The following is a 19554-nucleotide window of genomic DNA, read 5'->3' on the forward strand; positions in this document are numbered from 1 at the left end:
CAACATTTATAAACTCTCTGATGGCAAAGAATGAAAAGTGTTCACCTGAGGGCCCAAGGCTGTGACACCACTGACCCTGACAGCAAAAGAGAAAGTTCTAGAACAAGAAGGGGAGCGCTGAGCCTTGACAAGGAATGTACAGCTGCCCTGGGCTAAGAGGCACTGTCAGAGGACATACCATCTCTTCAGATCTGAAAGCTTCCCGAGGCTTTTTCATGGACAGAAAGAGGGCCACTCACTGTAGACAAAGGCACCAGCAAAAGCCACTTGGACCTGACTGGCTGGTTTTGGATTTGCATGAGGAAATTCTGCAGAAGAAGAAAGAAGAATATTCTAAAAGGAGACAACGTTTAGAGAAGGAGAGAGATATATCCCAAAGGCTATATTATGCATCAAGCTTTCTTCACATTTTAACACACAAAAACACTTCAAAGAACACATTTGCAACAACCAAACACTGGTGGCCTTCAGCTGGAGGAAACTTCTCAAGTATGCACACAGCCGCCTAGCATGCCAGATGTGAGGCAGATGGTGTTACCCAAAGGTGTTTTTCCTTTTCCCCTTGAACCTGCAATGGTCACTGTCACCAGTAAATGCTTCATGGAATTCAATGCCATCTTCCCTGTTCTGAAACCCAAAACGCAGTTTCCTTGAAAAACAACAAATAGAAACACTAGTCTACTGAGACGGAGAAGGCAATGGCACCTCACTCCAGTACTCTCGCCTGGAAAATCCCATGGACAGAGGAGCCTGGTAGGCTGCAGTCCATGGGGTCGCTAAGAGTCGGGCACGACTGAGCAACTTCATCTTCACTTTTCCCTTTTATGCACTGGAGAAGGAAATGGCAACCCACTCCAGTGTTCTTGCCTGGAGAATCCCAGGGAAGGGGGAGCCTGGTGGCTGCTGTCTATGGGGTCACACAGAATCGGGCACGACTGAAGTGACTTAGCAGCAGCAGCAGTCTATTGAGAGGGGCTTCCCAGGTGGTGCTAGTGGTAAAGGATCCACCTACCAATGCAGGAGCTGTAAGAGGCATGGGTTCAATCCCTGGGTCGGGAAGATCCCCTGGAGGAGGGCATGGCAACCTACTCCAGTATTCTTGCCTGGGAAATCCCGTGGACAGAGGAGCCTGGTGGGCTACAGTCTGTGGGGTTGCAAAGAGTAGGTCACGCCTGAAGCAACTTAGCATGCGGTCTATTGAGATGCTGTGAGAAAATAACTTGGAAATGTCCACACAAGTGGTTCTCACGCTTGAGTGGGCATCAGAAGCACCTGGAGGGTTGTTACAATACGGTTGCTGGGCCCACCTTCCCCCACATCCAGCTTCTGATTCAACAGTTCTGGGGCGGGGCCTGAGAATTTAGGAATCTAGTAAGTTCACAGGTGCTGCTGCTATTGGTGGTCTGGGGAATACAACTTGAGATTTGGAGGTCCTCACTGTTTGTTCTCTCCCATAGGGGAGCAATTACAGTAGCATATCACGACCCTGAGCTGTCCAGCAGTCAAGAAACCTTTGTTGTTCTTTAGTTGCTAAGTTGTGTCCAACCCTGTGACCCCATGGACTGTAGCCCGCCGGGCTCCTCTGTCCGTGAGATTTTCCAGGCAAGAATACTGGAATGGGTTGCCATTTCCTTATCCAGCGGATCTTCCTGACCCAGGGATCAACCCCAAGTCTCCTGCTTGTGAGGCAGATTTTTCACCACTGAACCACCAGGAAAGTCCACTAAAGAAACCTACAGAACTTGTTTAAAATGTAGTCTGCTACCCAGACAATATGTATGAATCTCTCTGGAAAGCAGTGCTTCGAGGAAGCCACTTTGGGAAAATTTCTACTAGGGATGGTCTTGACCAGCAGAAACATCACAGGCTCCAGAGGGAACAGCCACCAAAAAAGACAGATGTCCAAGTCAAGGCCTTGGCAGTGAGCCGGGTAAGGGGTAGCAAAGGGCTTTGGGCCACACCCTGAGGCAGGATCCTGGCAGGGCAGGCGGTCTGGACAGCCCCGAGCCCGTGGTCCAGAAATGCTCACAGCATCCAGGAAGTCTGTCAGGAGGCAGCCAAGGCCAGTCTGCCTCCAGCTTTGGATCAAGACACCAGGTCTTAAGAACTGGTGGAGAATACAATAGGGTCCTAGTTTCTAGAGACCAACAGGAGGTTACCAAGCCTCCAACAAAGAGAATGAGACAGTCGTTTTTCATCAGATAAATGTGTACAACAGGGTGGGCTTCCCTGGTGGTCCAGTGGTTAAGAATCTGCCTGCCAGGGCACACGGGTTCCATACCTGCTCTGGGAAGATCTCCCATGCCGCTGGGAAATTAAGCCTGTGCGCCACAACTACTAAGCCCGCGCTCCACAACAAGAGAAGTCACTGCAATGAGAAGCTGTGCACCGAAACCAGACAACAGCCCCTGATCGCAACTAGAGAAAGCCTGCAAAACAGCAACGAAGACCCAACACAGCCAAAAATAAACAAATAAACAAATATCTTTTTAAAGTGTGTACAGGGCTAGTTACAGCATGCTAGCCTATATGGCTTAAAGTGAAGTGAAGACGCTCAGTCGTGTCCAACTCTTTGCGACCCCATGGACTGTGCCCGCTAGGCTCCCATGTCCATAGAATTCTCCAGGCAAGAATATTGGAGTGGATTGCCATTTCCTTCTCCAGGGGATCTTCCCAACCCAGGGATCGACCCCAGGCCTCCTGCATTGCAGGCAGACGTTTTATCCTCTGAGCCACCTTGGTTCCCATGGCTTAAAACATCCCCTAACTAAGACCAAGATGAGTCCTGAGCTGAGCCTCGTGGTAAAGGAGCAGAAGCCCCCAACACAGAGGGATCTTGTTACATGGAGGCTCTGATTTCATAGGTGTGATTGCTAGGCTTCTATAGAGCTCCAGGCCAGGCAGGTCTCAGGTTAGATTCTGAGTACCAAGACCATAGTTGAGGGGTTGGCAAAGTTTTTCTGTAAAGAGCTAGAGAATACTACTTACAGCTTTGTGGGCCATATGGTCTCTGTCACAGCTACTCCACCCTGCCACATATCTCCAAGTAGCCACAGACAACACCCAAACAAATGAGTGTGGCCGGGTTCCAGTGACACTGATAGACTGATAGCTGAATTTCATATACATGTCACGTATTACAAACTAGTCTTCTCCTTGTGATTTTTTTCAATCACTTGAAAATATAACCACCATTCTTAGCTCCCTGGTCCTACAAAACCAGGGGAGGGGGGTTGGGGTGGGACATGCTGTTTGGCCTGCCCAGATTTATTGGGTTGGTCAAAAAGTTCATTCAGGATTGTCACTCGCAGTTACAGAAAACCCTGAATGAACTTTTTGGCCAACCTAAGAGTTTGCAGACACCTGCCCTAGGTCCCCACTCCAGATCTGACAGAGCAGAACCCACAGAGGTAGGGGGTCAAGGAAACCTCATTTCATCAGACTGCCCCCAGTCACACCAACCTACCCTGTAAGTGGGTTGGGTACCACTTACCCACTCAGAGCCCTGAAACCTTTTTGTGCTGCTCACAGTTCAGTCTTCCTGACTTGCCCAGCTTGGGGGCTCTGGAGAGGCTTCATGTGAGGGGCGGGGTGTGTGTTCCTATCTTCCTCACTGGTGTCAATCTCACCCATCCTCCAAAGGGCTGCCTGCAACCGAAGCCCAGCACCATCCATCTCTGGCACAAAGATGTGGAGCCCCCATGACTTTAAGAGTGGATCAGGTGCAGAAATTCTCAATCCCAGGACAAGGTCTTGTCAGAGAGGCAGAGCCGTCCTAATTAGACTCATGCAGCCGGCCTTTCTTCAAGAGCTGAAGTTATGTCTAAGCTGCAGCTGAGCTGCAGGGCAAAGACAGGCAAACACCCTGTTAGCTATCACCCGATATATGTTCTGCCATGGCTGGCAATCAGGCCAGATGGGAGCTGTGCTCCATGAAGGAGGACTTCAAAGGAGATGCAGTTGAGGGCCCCCCTGCCTGAAGATTTGGGTTTGTTTTGAAGTCAGAAGTGGGAGCAGACAAGGAAAGGCTACACATGCTTATCTCAGGAATGTCGGGGACTTAAGAAGTTAGAGGAGGCCATGAGGAAGACCAAGCCCGGGAGAGAAAGGGGAAGAGGAGGGGAAGAGTGTTACTATGCAGGCCTTAGAAACAGACCCGCCACCCTGTCCTGGTCAAGGACTGAACTCACCCAGCAGACCTGGCCTTCTCAAACTTCATTGTGTAGAAGAATCCTCAGAGGGTTCTTGTTGAAAAGCACAGGCAGATTTAATAGGTCTCGGGTGGGGCCTGAGCTTCTGACTCACTTTCTCTGTTGAGTTTGCCTTTTTAATAGATGCAAGTTGTCAAAAGTACATAGAGCCCACAGCTTTGTCCCACCTGGAGCTGAGCTACTGACACCCAGGACTGCTGCATATATGGGCATTCAGGAAGTTGTCTACATCACAGCACCCACCTTCACACCCAACCAAAGACCAGGTGGGGTCTCAAACTGTGCTGCCCTCCATTCTTTATTTTTGTATGAGATTCATTTATTTATTTACTTTATGGCTGCACCACATGGTTTGTGGGATCTTAGTTCCCCAACCAGTGATCCAACCTGCACCCTTGGCAATGAAAGCCTGGAATCTTAACTACTGGACGGCCAGGAAATTCCCACCCTCCACTCTTTAAGTCTTGAGTCCTGGGCCTGCCTCTATCCTTTTCCTACTTAGCACAAAATATATCTCCTGATCAAGCTCTGTGCCCACTTGTGCCCAGACAGGGCATCTTTTTCTAACCTGCCCAAAGGTAACTTATGGACTATGCAATGCCCTGAAGCCAGCAGTGAGAGGGTGGCAAGCACCCCTAGGTGATGCTTGCCAAGGTGCTGCCAGTTGACAGCACAGACACTGCTTTGTCACTCAACCCTTGAGTGGATGCTGTTCATGAACTGAGCTATAATGATATCACTCAACCAAAAAGACATATAATCTCAAGAGTTGGTGAAATTGCAGAGAAATCAGGACCATTACACACTGCCGATGGGTGTGTAAAAGGGTTCAGTCACCTTGGGAAAAACAGTCTGGCAGGTCCTCAAATGGTTAAACGAGTTATCATATGACCTTGCCATTCCACTCCTAGGGATCTACTTAAGAGAAATGAACATATATATTTATACATGAATATTCACTGCAGCATTACTCATAATAATCAAAAAATAGAAAGAGCTCAAATGTCTATCAACTGATGAATGGATAAAATGTGGTGTATCCACACAATGGAATATAATTCAGCCATAAACAGGAGTCAAGAGCTGACACCTGCTCCAAAATGGATGAGGCTTGAAAAACATCATGCTAAGCCAAAGAAGCCAGACACAAAAGGACAAATATTGTGTGATTCCATTTGTACAGAATGTTGAAAAGAGAAAAATATAGAGAGACAGAAAATACTTCAGGGGTTGCCTAGAGCTGTGGGGAAGAGGGTAGGAAGTGATGATTAAGGGGTGTGGGGTTTCTTTTAGAGGTAATGAAAACATTCTAAAATTGTGATGGATACACAACTTTGAATACAAATATGGGTAAATGATGTGGTATGTGAATTACATCACAAGAAAGCTGTTAAAAAATATCATGACCTGTCAGTTGGGGAGCTCAAGGCAAGGGGCAGAGAGAGGGAGCCTTCGGACCTCGACAAACATGGGCAAGGACCAGCTTTAGGGCAGCAACTTCTCAGAACCCTTGAGGAACACCCAAGCAGTCTTGGGTGTGAGAGTCTCAGATTGCAGCCAAGTGTTGATACAAACAACCATGCAGAAATACATGAAGGTAGGTCTCTGGGAGTGCCCAGGGCACCACTGATCCCTGCCTGCCAATCCCTGGTGCTGGGGCAGTGCCTAACATGTGGCAGCCATTCAAAAACTGAATTTAGTTCCTGCCCATGGAGGAAACAGAGAAGGCAATGGCACCCCACTCCAGTACTCTTGCCTGGAGAATCCCATGGGCGGAGGAGCCTGGTAGGCTGCAATCCATGGGGTTGCAAAGAGTCAGACACGACTGAGTGACTTCACTTTCACTTTTCACTTTCATGCATTGGAGAAGGAAATGGCAACCCACTCCAGTGTTCTTGCCTGGAGAATCCCAGGGACGGGGGAGCCTGGTGGGCTGCCGTCTATGGGGTCGCACAGAGTCGGACACGACTGAAGCGACTTAGCAGCAGCAGCAGCATGGAGGAAAGGGAATCCTGGAGTCACTAGATTGAGTTCTAAGGCCAGCCCTGTTTCTCACTCCCTATGTGACCCCAGACAAACTCCTTTCCCTCGTTGAACCTTAGAGGATCATCACTAAGACATGAGGAGTTCTGTCTCAGGCGCCCTCTCAGGCTGAGGTGCCACATGAATCAAGTGGCCCGTGCGGGGAGCTTGGATGTGGGTGAGAAACTCCCGAGCCTCTAGACAGAGCTCGAGACACCCACCAGCAGGTCAGTTCCACTGAGACAAGACCCCACCCCCGCCAAGGACCAGGTTTCCTGGTCAGCCACAACAACACAGAATGAGCAAGACTCCAAGGCCTGCTCATGTGGCTGGGGGCATCCGGTCCATGAGTAGTTCCTGGTGAGACCAATTCTACTACTTTGGAAAGTTGAGTTAGACTCGAAGTGGAGACAGGATTTCAACACTGGATATTTAAAGGAACTGGAGCTTTTGTCTGACAAATGCTGACTCAGTGGCAACAAGTCTGTCAGAGTCCCTCTACAGAGCAGCCACCCTGGAGGCAGAGTCTCAGAAGATGAGGGATGTGGCCAGGCCACCACTTCCTCACCACTCCACCAGGGGCCTGCCAATGCTCAGCTCAATTCTCACTCGCCCCGTGGCCCTCATTCAACCAGTGTTTTTGAACATTCTTGAATCCCTGGAGCTGGCAGCGTCATTAGCCCAGCCACCCACACAGCCAGGAGCAGGCCAGAGGCCTCCAGAAGAGGGTCCTGGGCTGCGCTGGCTACAGAAGAGACAGAGAAGCTCACCTGACATAACTGGGTGGATGCCGCCAAGAGCCAATGAGTGACAACAGAGGAAACAGCGAGGCCCTGTCACTGAACAGGTCACTGTCAGAGCAGGGCAGAAGCAACAGGACAAGGATCTTTCAATGCCAAGGCTGAAAGTCCACCCCCAAATACTATGTTTGGATCTGTCCAACTATTACTCATTAAAAAAAAAAAAGTTTTAAAACCAATACACTCAATTCACAACCCCAAACCTTTGGGATAATCCAGGGCACTACGTCCAAACCCATTTATCTTCTCCCTGGAGAACAATGCATCAAGAGGCACGAAGTATGAGCTAAGGATTACGGGGCCGTGAATCACTCACCTCAGGAATGACAGCTCCAGAAGTTTCTGAGGCCATAGTGCGCTGTGAGCCCATAAGACCCAGGTGCAACCAATTATCATCTCCAACAAGCTTTATCCTTAAATCTTTTATCTGAAAAACCCTGCTCCCTCCCTGCAAACTCCCTGGTGTTTCTAAGTCTCCTAGTGTCCTAAGGTGATTTGAGATGCAAGAGCCTCAGCAATTAACTATGCCCCTACATGTTGCCTGTCCAAATGGATCTTTGGTTCAGTCCTGCAAATTGCCTCTGCTATCTCGAATTTCTTTTTCTTTGGGGATTAGCAGCTTGGAAACTTTGCTTAAATCCTGCAGGGATATTTGAAATAGAATGTGTTGATTCCCTGTCACAATTACCTCAATCGTTCAATCAACCCACAAACAGCCATGAAAAGATTTTGCCCCAAGTCCCAGATACTGTGTTAAGTGAGGGATACAGTAAGTTGCCAGCCCAGGCCTGAAGGTAATTACAACCCAGGATTATGACTGTTTTGTTTAGTGTCCATTTTTAAATGAGGAGAATGGGAAACTGTACTGCTGGTTATAACCCAAGAAGCTACCCGATCATTGGTTCAGTTTCCCTACTCTGGCAATTTCATCTTACTTTCTCTGCTGACTTTTGTGCCCATTAAGTGCACATACTTATATAGCATTCACAAATCTATCTGGTAAGTTGTGGTTTTGATTTAGAATAGGGCCTTCTCCCCAGAAAAAGATAACTCACATAGATTTTTGTTTCCAATTTCAAAATGTTGTTCGAGAAGGAAGCCCAGACACATCCTATGTTAACCTTCCTTGGGCCTGTAGGGTCAACACTATTGGCACCAGCATTACTCAACATCGTTCTTTAATCCCCAGGTCCAGGGTTCCTACATGGCTCCCATCTGTGTTCTAATAGTTACCACCTTAGATAACTTGGTATCTATTTCACCATAAGACAGAGAGCTACTGACAGAAGGAATTCCCTATCTTCCCCATCCTGGTATTCTAGCATTCCATCCTTCTATGTCCACTTTATTTTTTTTTTAATTTTTATTTAATAAATGGTACAAAGCACAATGCCATAAACATTAACAGTTAAAATTTCACCAAATGAAAAAAATACTATAGAATACACAGTTGCAAAAAGCTATATTATTTTACAACTGACTCAAGCTGCAAAAAGAAAAAAAACCCAATGCCACTTTAAAAACAAAGTCTCTGAGTAGAGCCCAGGTTCCATGAGAATAAGGCAGAATTCAAACATCCAAGAGAAAGAGCCAGGCTTAAAAGACCCCATAAACAATGGCCCATAAAAGCTGACAGTCAAGAAATGACACAATCAAGAACTGAGGGCTAACACAACATGGAAAATCAACTGTACGCCAATAAAAATTTAAAAATGACAAAAAGAACTGAGGGGGCTGGCTTGAGAAGTTCTCTATGAACTGGAACTCCAATGAAGTGATTCTTCACACTGCTGTTTTTGAAATGAATCTTTAACCTGGGTATTGATCATAACTTGGCTGCTACAATTTCAGACTATGGTACAACCTGGCAAGTCAACCTTCTGCTCTTGAAACTCACTTCAATCTTCACTTTCAATTACTCATTTGAGTTGCATTCTCTGAAAGGGGAATTGATGCAGCACACACATTTGCGTTGACTAAGGAAACCATTCAACCACTTTGGAAGGGACTGTAGCAAAGTGGCCAACAAAAATAATAAATGCAAATTCCAGCCTGTGGCTGCAGTAAGTGTCTCATCTTACAACCCCCAACAGAGAAGGTTATTGCTCAAATGGAGGGTGTTCACAGATTTAAAAAAACCAACCTCTACAGCCAGCAAGGCATCATCTCTATGTATGGAGGTTAGCGGTGGCACGTGTACTGTTTGCCCACATGTTTCTCTTAGCTTCTCTGGCCAGTAGTTCATCAGCCGAACTGCAGGAAAACTATCAGGCGGCAAAGAACTTATCTGCCAGTGCAAGAGATGTAAGAGACACAGGTTCTATCCCTGGCTTGGGAAGATCCCCTGGAGGAGAGCATGGCAACCCGCTCCAGCATTCTTGCCTGGAAAAGACTGGCATGCTACAGTCCATGGGGTTGCACAGAGTCGGACACGACTGAAGCGACTTAGCACACATGCACGCATTAACTCAATAAGCACAAACATCCTGTTGGCTTCCAAGATCGTGGCTAGGCTCCGTGGGAAATACAGAGGGCTAAGACAGAGTAGTGCCCTGCTTTCACAGCCTCAGAATCTAGGAGAAGCGTAAAGGAATGCATAGCTCATTGTAATGTATGGCACGTATGATAAATACCACAAGACATAGGAAACGCTGTGGGTGTTTACAGGAAGGCAGGAGCTTCCTTATCAAAAGATCAAAGAAAAGTTTCATCCAAGTGGGAGTGTTGTTGGACGATGGGCAGAATTTTGACAAATGGAGGCTTCAGGGAAGCATTCCAGGTGCAGGAAGCAATAACCAACAAGAAGAGGGAACGTGGGACTCCAGGTCTATAAAAGCATAGAGTCAACTTTGGCTGGATTTTAGGAAGCCAGGAGAGAAGGACTGGAAAATTCAGCTGCAGGCAAACTGCAGAGTCCCCTATCAACAGCAGAGAACTCTCTAGCTAATTTAAGAGGACAGGGAGCAGCTGCTCTAGCTTTTTGAGTGAGAGAGCAATGTGATCAAAACAAGTGATACTTCAACTTTAAAAATTAGAAGTAAAATAAAAATGAAGTAAAACTGTATATAAAAGAGCAGTATCGGGCCAAATAAAGTAGGATGAGTTGTTATATGAGAGACTAAAAGTGAGAATTTTCTAGAAATCACTAAAAAGAGAAGGGCAATATTTCAATCTCTGTGTGAGGAAGGTTTGAAGACGGTGCTTTAGTGATGGGTTCTGGTGTCTCTTTCAGCTCACAAATCTAGGAAATGAGTAGCAATAATAGCAGGATCTGGAGAAAGGAATGGCAACCCACTCCAGTATTCTTGCCTGGAGAACTCCACGGATGGAAAAGCCACAGGGTCGCAAGAATTGGACATGGGCTTCCCCAGTGGTTCAGTGGTAAAGAATCCGCCTACAATGCAGGAGACATAGGTTCGATCCCTGGATCGGGAAGATCCCCCTGGAGAAGGAAATGGCAACCCACTCCAGCATCCTTGCCTGGAGAATTCTATGCACAGAGGAGCCTGGTGGGCTACAGTTCATGGAGATGCAAGAGTCAGACATGACTTAGCGACTAAACAACAACAGCAGGATACTGTACTGAAAGTGTTATCAATAAGAAAATGCCAGATGAAAAGGTCCTGCTTGTCCCAGTGTCGACTTAAAAAATATTCACAACCTGAGAGTATGTTTTATTTGGTGGGAATTTTTAGGACTTCAAGCTGGGAGACAGCATCTCCAATAACCCTGAGAGAACTGCCCTGAGGGGTGAGGGGAGGAGCCAGGTTATGTAGGAGTTTTGCAACACAGAGCAGATAGGGACTTCCCAGGTGGTCCAGTGGCTAAGATTCCATGCTCCCAACCTGAGCAGGCAGCTCAGGTTCCATCCCTGGTAAGGGAACTATGATCCTGCATGCTGCAACTAAGAGTTCTCACAGGGCATATAAATAAATGAAAATAAATATTAAAAACACCAAAGGGCAGGTAGTCTGAACATCAAAAGATTATCATTAATTAAAGAAAACTAGATAACCCATGTTAGAAACTCAGTGCTTTTCTATCTATGGGAAGATGCAAGTCTGGGCTCACTGAAATCATTCCTTTGATATGCACCTCAGCTGTCTGGGGCCAGTATCCTGTGTTTTTACATCCTGGGTTTCCTCAGGGTTCACTGTAGGGAATGGCTACAGTCAAGATGCAGGAATTCTTTTCTTTCCTGAGTTTCCTCAGGGCTTGCCAGCTCACACTGGAGGGCTGCAATCACGCATGGCTGTGACATCCATGCTTACTGTTAGGGCAGAAAATATGCCATTTCTCATTAGCATTCTCCTTTTGAATGCAGAGGAATTCTATCATATCTGATTATATGTTTTAAACCCAAATAGAAATTTCTAGCCCAATCCGCTCGCGATGAGACTTTAATTGTATATCCTGAGCCAGGTGTTCAGCTCCTAATACTTATCTCCAAATGTGGCATTTTAAGACTGCTTTGGCTGGTGAGGTCTGGTTTGGCTTTCAGCCATCCTCACTTGGTTTTCCTGGCTGGTGAAACCACACATTTTACCAGTTTTCACCAGGCGTCAGGTTCAGGGAGCCTTTCTTAGTGGCCACAGCGCTTGTTCTCTATCTTCAGCCTTGCTTGCAAAAGTAGGTACACTGAACCTCAAAAATCTCAGATGTAAATGTGTTTTCAAGAGTTCATTACAAACAGAATAAAATGGAAATGCAAAGCAAAACCACAAAGAGATACCTGTCAGAATGGCTATTCACCAAAAGACAAGAAACACCAAGTGCTGGCAAGGATATGGAGAAAAGGGAATCCTTACGTGCGATTGGTGAGAAAATAAATTGGTGCAGCCCCTATGGAAAACAGCATGGAGGTTCCTTAAAAAACTAAAACTACAACTATCATGTGTGCTCAGTTGCTAAGTTCCATCCGACTCTTTAGAGACCCCATGGACTGTAACTCACAAGGTTCCTCTGTCCATGGGATTCTCCAGGCAAGAATACTGGAGTGGGTTGCCATTTCCTTCTCCAGGGGATCTTCCCAACCCAGGGACTGAACCCCGCATCTCCTGCAGGGATGATTCTTTACCGTCTGAGCCACCAGGGAAGCCCATCCCTAAGTTTATTGGAATGAAAACCAAATTATATAAATTTACATTTAGAGAAAGGGCTTCCCTGGTGGCTCAGAATGGATAAAGAAGATGTGGTATAGACATACAATGGAACATTATCCAGCCAGCAAAAAATGATGGAATGCTGCCATTTGTGACAACATGGATGGACCTTGAGGGCATTTTACTAAGTGAGGTAAGTCAGGCAGAGAAAGACAAATACCATATGATCTCACATACATGTGGCATCTAAAAAAATGAAACAAAATCTAAGCTCATAGCTACATAGAACAGATTTGTGGTGGCCAGAGGGGAAGGGGAGTGAGGAGTAGACGCAATGGGTGAAGGCGATCAAAATGTATAAACTTTCAGCTTTAAATTAGTCATGGGACTTCATGTGGGTTTTTATAGACACTGCATCTTGGTAGGCTACAAAAATCAGAGAGCCAGAAAAGCTGCATTAAATTCAAAGATGGAAGAACTCCAGAGACCTTCTAGGAGTGGGACTGGGAATGATTTTCTCTCTCTCTGACAGTTTCCCTATTAAATCTCAGATGGTTATACAATACGGGGAGAAGTGCTGATGGGGCCTTCTCAATCCCCATCTCCCTCTTTCAGAGATTCCTGATTCCAGGCCTCTTACCAGAGACACAATGTCCACTTGCTAAGAGACTGCCTCTGAAATGATCTTCAAAATCTGTCACTCAGCAAGCACTTAGGGTGAACTTGGCTGACATGACTTGCCTTGGGACCCACAGGCCTAGACAGTCTCCCCTCCCCCGGCTTCCAAAACCTCTGGCTTGGACTGAAATCTGCTCCTTTGGAATCATCAGCCCCAGCAGAGCACATTTCCTGAAAGATCCCATTGGGATGTGCCAAGTTGGGGGCAGCCTGCAGGCTGGCGCTGGAGGGAGGAGCCGGGCCAACCAGGGCCAGTTCCCAAAAGTAGTGAGCGCCCAAGCTGGAAACCCATGACTCTGTGGGTGGCTGGGCTCTGGCAGCAAGCTATGCAGTAGAAGGAAGGAGAGTGGAGGGCAGGGTGAGAGAGGGGAGGAAGGTCAGATGGAAAAAGACAAGAGGTCCCTTGGCTAAGAAAGGCTCCACCAGTTGCACAGGCGGCTTAGAGATGCCTCCCAATTCAGCAGGAAAAGCCACCTCTAATTTCTCAACGTCTCCCCCTGCTCCCTGTCCAGTGCGGGCTTCTCCCTCCCTTCTAGTTTCACATTAACCTGATTCCCACTTTGGGGGGTGGGAGGGGATGAATCCACCTGGGGGACAGGGGAATGGCACTTGCCAGGCACAGAGGATGAAGTCTCCTTTCCACTTTGCCCTGAATCAGTTCCTACCCAACAGCTGAAAAACTTGTTACAAGAGTCAGCTGGAAACAAAAGTTCCTGATTATCACTCATTCACTCATTAGTGGATGCACAGGCAATGTCTAGCAGCCAGCCCTACATCTCCCCAGTATGCTATTTGGGAACCCTCCCCCTCCAAGCTTCACCCACAACTCTGTAGGTTCGCTTTTCAGACCCCAAATTTAAACTGCCCACAGCATTGAAAGTAAAGCCAGATATCTGCCGACCCCATAGCCCACATCATCCACTTTCCCATTAACACTAAATTAAAATGCACCCATGGATTTCTTCTCTCCAGGGCGACACGGATGCATCCACGTTTCCCAGCTCCCCTGAAGCTCTTTGCTAACTTAAACCTCTCTGATGAGGGACTCAGCCGTGGTTTTTAAAAGGGCATTTCCAAAGAAGATTTTGTCAACACCAGGAGAGCCCTAATAAACACCTGGGTCCCCTTAGATGCTACAGACCACGCCTTCCAGAAACCAGAAGCCCCACCCCCTGTCTAGCAGAGCCCGCGTGCTAACCAAGCGCTTGCCACATGTCACCACTCTCAGCTGGCACCTCTCTCCCAGCGGTGCAGACTTTCTCGGAATCCCCAGCAGGGGGGGTTGGGGGATGCGGGAGAGGCCCCGCCTGCGCCGTCCACGAGAGTCCTTCTACACGACTAGTGCCCTGCAGCCCCAGGGGGTGGCCTGGGACCTCGAGTGGGAGGGAGTAGGTACTCCTTCCAGGACAAGCTGTCAGTCCCCTGGGTCCCGGCTGCGAGCAACCGCAGGAGAGGCAACTCTTGGGGGTGAGAAAGTAGCCCGCGGTCAAACGTCTCTTGGTCGCCTCTAGCGCCTACGTGGGTTTGATTGACCCCCTGGAACTCCGGGCGCAGAGGGTCCGTCGGCTCCCAGCGGCCGCCCGACAATCGATTCCCCCTTCCCGATGCCCGGACGCTAGCCCCGCTCCGCGTCCCCCCATCCCGGGGCGGCAAAAGACGAAGTCGGCGCAAACAAAGGGCGCCTTGCACAACCCTCCGGCCAAGCCGGGGATGGGGGTGGTCCCCGGCACCCCGCTGGGGAGGTTGGCCCGCCCCTGGCCCTACCTGGGAAGCCGCGGCTCGGCGGGACTTGCAGCAGCAGCGGCAGCAGCAGCAGCAGCGCGGGCCGGAGTGCGGGGCTCCCCATGGCGCGCCGGCGCTGCGCTCCGCTCGGCTGCGCGGCGCGCGTCCCGGGGGCGGGAAGAGATCGACCGGACCGAGGGACTGCGCCGCGGGCCGGCGGAGGCCGAACTTAAAAACTCCTCCTCTCGCCTGTCTCCCGCCCCCGGCCAACCCTCCTTCCTCCGCCTCCCCGGAGCGCTGGCGCGGCTGGGGCTCTGACCCACCCCCTCCTTTGGTGCCAGCGCTTCTTCTGGAGCGGGGCTGACACCTCCGCGCCCTCTCCGGGGTGCCGGAGCGCGCCAGGGGTGTGCCCTGGTAAACCGAACCATCCCAAAGTATCTCTGGGCTTTCCCAGTTTGCGCCCTTTCACTCCAAATACACACACCGGTTGCCCGACCCCCTCCCAGATCCCGGGCCCCTAGCACCATGTCATCTATGCAGAGAGCTGGGTGAGTCGCAGGGAAAGAGAAGAGACAACCGCGGCAGGTTATTATGGCCAAGTTCGCGAGTTTGACCCTCCCGATCACGCCCCAAGTTTGCTGTTATTATGCCCACCCTCCCCGAAAAGAAACGCCGCTTAGAAACCTGCCGGGGTTCACGGTTACGGACAGAGCAGATTTGAACTTAGGTGTGTGGTTGCGCCGGCGCCAACGTCCATTCTATGGCTTTTTGGTTTCTCTTTAGCGAAGGAATGAATCAAGGGCTGGCCCGGGTGCGTGCCGGCTGCACTGCGGTTTGGGATGAGGCTTGAGGTACTCTTTCCAAGGCTGGCTGATGGGCGAGCACAAGGCCCAGAAAGTTCCCCGTCTCACCCACAGCCTGGGAATCCAGCTGTTGTAGTTTCTTGCAATCAGAGTTCCCCATTTCCTGGATTGTTCGCACCCCTAGGACACCACGATCAGCCTGGAGCCTCCACCCTGTGGGCTGGCGTCAGGATAGGGTTTCTTGGCTGCCTGCAGGACAGATCTGGTTTCTTCTTCGAGGCTTTCTCTCCCTCCCTCTCTCTCTTTTTTTTTTTTTTTTTTGTAAACACCTAAGGCAGTTGAAACTCCAATACTTTGGCCACCTCATGCGACGAGTTGACTCACTGGAAAAGACTCTGATGCTGGGAGGGATTGGGGGCAGGAGGAGAAGGGGACGACAGAAAATGAGATGGCTGGATGGCATCACCGACTCGATGGACATGAGTTTGAGTGAACTCCGGGAGTTAGTGATGGACAGCGAGGACTGGCGTGCTGTGATTCATGGGGTCGCAAAGGGTCGGACACAACTGAGTGAACTGAACTGAAGGCAGGGACCTCGCCCCTTTTCCTGCCAGAAGATCACAGCTAAGGCAGATTCCAACTAGGGCTGCTGCATTCAGTTGTGCCATGCGCACTGAGCGAAGGTCCTGGAGGAAGGGGCAAGGGTGCTACCTTCCAGCCGCCTCTGGGGTCACCGAGCCCTGTACTATGGCAGGGGCCGTGTTCATTGTGGAAAGGAAGCTTTCTCCTCACCTCAGCAGTCTAGTCTGTTAGCTAGACGAAGGGCCCTGGGAATATCCATCCAGAAGGTTTTCAATTTTTAAAATCTAGATGGCTTGCTCTTTTCCCAGTTCTCTCTCACAAAAGACTCAGCCTTAACTTTCATCTTATCCCCTCTGGTGCCTGGGAGCCTTCTCTCCATCGCTGCTGCCTCCTCATGGAGCCGACAACCCTTCAGTAACCCTCTGATCACAAGACAATGAGGGCGGTCAGGCTCTTCCTGGGCCTCCATCTCACCAGACTCTCCAGGGAGTGGTTCTCAGTCCTGTCCACCCAGGAGAGAAACCTTAGGGGAGCTTCACAGAAACACCCTACCTGGGCTCCACCCCAGCCAGACCAATGAAACTAGAATCTTTAGGGATGTGGCCTGGCCTTTGAGCAGATGGATCATCCCCTTGTCCCCATGCTCCAGTGGTGCAGGTTTTAGAACGGGAAAAATTCTAAGTCAAGAATTCTCAGCCCAAGCACTACTGACATTTGCGACTGGACCATTCTTGGTTGGGGAGGGTGCCCGCTCTGTGTACTGAAGGATGTTTTAGTTGCATCCCTGGCCTCTGTGCCCCTAAGAACAAGTAGCAGGCCCTCAATTTTTCTCTGTTGTGACAACACATGTCTCCAGGAGCTGTCAGATATCTTCTAGCATAAAAACTGGCCCCAATCGAGAACCCCTGTTGGAGGCTCATGAGCAAAGGTTTATGGGCACCCCAAATTTCCAGGTCCAGGTTAGTCTGACCGGTGGCTTTCCTTTCCTTTATCACCTCTGAGACAAGCTCTGCTCACAAAACCCAGCATGCATTTTATTACTGAACGGACAAGGAACATCTGGCTCTCGCCTAGTACCTGAATCTGGCTGATAACAAGCAATACCACACTGTTAAGAGCTGCTTTCTTTGCTACTTTAGAACAAACTCCAACCATATTTATAATAATAATTATAATAACTAGTATTACTATTTATAATTATTATATACAGGACTCTCTGTCAGAAGGGATGAGGGAAGAGGGAAGCGTAGGAGAAATTATTCATCCTCTTCACAGTGTCCTGGTAGACAATAGGATGGTTAAGTAGATTCATAATCTGTCAAGCAACTGAACCCAGCAGACAGGGTCATGAATGGATGGAAACAGGAGGAGAAGTCACCCAGGGAGTGCCATAGAGCTCTGATCTCTTCCTGTCCTGCTGGTCACAGCTACTAATGAGTTGGGAAAAGACACTGTTGGCATGAGGCACAGAGATAGGTAAGAAATAGGTTCCAGGCATCTCTAATAAATAAGCAAGAATGTTGTATTGACTCTGAACGCTAAAAAATAATGATAGGACTTCCCTGGTGGCACAGTGGATCAAAAATCCGCCTGCCAATGCAGGGAACATGGGTTCTATCCCTGGTCCGGGAAGATCTCACAAGCCCCGGAGCAACTAAGCCCGAGAGCCACAACTACTGAAGTCTGTGCTCTAGAGCCTGTGCTCCACAAAAAGAGAGGCCAACACAATGAGAAGCCTGCTCTCTGCAACAAAGAAGTAGCCCTCACTCACTGCAACTAGAGCAAGCCTGCATGCAGCAAAGAAGACCCAGCATAGTCACAAATAAATAAGATAATAAAGATAAATATGATGCCCTAGATGAGATCTCAAAATTCAACCACACAGACTCATAGTACAGGAAACGTGGCTTCTCAGCAGTACCTACCATACTTAGTTGCCTACAGGCTACGACAGATTTGCCAGGCACCTCAGGGAGCTGCTGACAGAGCCTATTCTATCCTCGGAAGCATTCTTGAGTGCTGGGCAAAGTGCCAAAAGTGAGGAGAAGGGAACATAGCCTAGGTCTGGCAGGGGTTGGGGGGGTGGGGAGAGGTGTCTTTCCACCAATTGCAGCGTGGAGGAGGCTGGATTAAACAGCACAGCCTTGTCCCCTGAGTTAGAGCAGAATGACCCACAGTGGAGAAGGAAGGAAAAGGAGTCGCAGGATTCCCCACCCCTCCACTCTCTTCCTTGAACTTGTAGACTCAGAGACACCATTGAAGCAGAATCTGGCAGCCCCCTACCTACGGTAGGAGAGAGCTTTTCTGAGCATGTTGGTCAAGGCCCTTCCCATGTGAGTCTCTGCCGTCTTCCCACACCTCCTTATCCCCCACCATCACAAACCATTGCTTCTATCCCCACATCCTTCCAGAGTAAAGGACCTGAAGCTTAAGGGGAACATTGATGGCTCACTGTACCTTAGGAAATGGCAGTGGAATCAAAGTCAAGGAGACACTCAGGAGGGATGAGACTTAAGACAGTGCTTCTCAAACTAGCTGTGCATGCATGCGCACTAAGTCACTTCAGTCGTGTCCAACTACTTGTGACACATGAACTGTTGCCCACCAGGCTCCTCTGTCCATGGAATTCTCCAGGCAAGAATACTGAAGTGAGTTGCCATGCCCTTCTCTAAAGCATCTTCCTGACCCAGGGATCAAACCCAGGTCTCCTGCGTTGCAGGCAGATTCCTTACCCATTGAGCCTCCTGGAAACTAGCTGTGGTGAAGGACTATTTTTCCAAACTTCTCAATCCAAGTTTGGGATTAGCAGAGGCAAACTATTATATATAGGATGAATAAACAACAAGGTCCTGTATAGCACAGGGAACTATCTATAATCAATATCCCTTGATAAACCATAACAGAAAAAGAACATGAAAAGGAATGTATATATATATATATATATATATATATATGTATGTATAACAGAGTCATTCTGCTGTACACTTGAAATTAACACAACATTGTAAATCAACTATACTTACATAAATTAAAAAAAATTCCCAGTCCATCATTGATCAAGGCTTTTATAAAATCAACAAATATAACTCCCTAGAAAAATAAAATGAGAATAAGTCAGAGAGTAGCATGGGTTTAGGGACCACACTTTGAGTGGCACAGTTATAGTAGGTTTAATTGTTTCCATCCTGCACTTATACAAACTGCAGACCACACTAGACGCCAGGTTTCTGAGAACTCAAGACTCGAAGGACAAGGAGATGCGACCGCAGTCTATTGGAATCATGCTAAATGAATGCCAGAAGGGCAGGGCAAGTTTGGCTGGTACTATTGCTCTCTGGAATCTGTTATAAATCTAGATCTGAGAGGGTTAACGTCAGAGTGCTCCAGGTCAAGATCAAAAAAAGCTACAGGCAGTCTGTTTACAATCCCCTGGCTTAAAGAGATTTCTTCTCTTTCTAGAATAAATATTCAGAGTGATACAACACAAGCTCTAAGGGATGAATATTTCTGCAGCATAAGGGAAAAGGAATATTTTGACTCTTAAAGATTCAAAGGAAAACATCTCATTTATGAAAATAATCAGCTACCAAAAAAAAAAAAAGGAAAGGCAGTTTCAGAAACTATTTGATGTATT

The 19554-nt window shown here is 48.3% G+C and overlaps 1 protein-coding gene across 2 annotated transcripts in view; it reads right to left on the reverse strand.

The window, feature by feature from the left end:
- SRPX (sushi repeat containing protein X-linked) overlaps positions 1–14757 on the reverse strand; it is a 174094-nt gene extending 159337 nt beyond the window's left edge. For both annotated transcript variants that reach the window (XM_055437991.2, XM_055437990.2), the window contains exon 1: positions 14578–14757. In XM_055437991.2, coding sequence (XP_055293966.2) covers positions 14578–14659 — 82 coding nt within the window. In that variant the 5' untranslated portion in view covers positions 14660–14757. The remainder of the gene's footprint in view (positions 1–14577) is intronic.
- Between the last annotated feature and the right edge of the window lie 4797 nt (positions 14758–19554).

Source organism: Moschus berezovskii, chromosome X (genome assembly GCF_049115385.1).
Source record: "Moschus berezovskii isolate FMDL1 chromosome X, NW_MosBer_1.0, whole genome shotgun sequence".
In the NCBI taxonomy this organism is placed as follows: Eukaryota; Metazoa; Chordata; class Mammalia; order Artiodactyla; family Moschidae; genus Moschus; species Moschus berezovskii.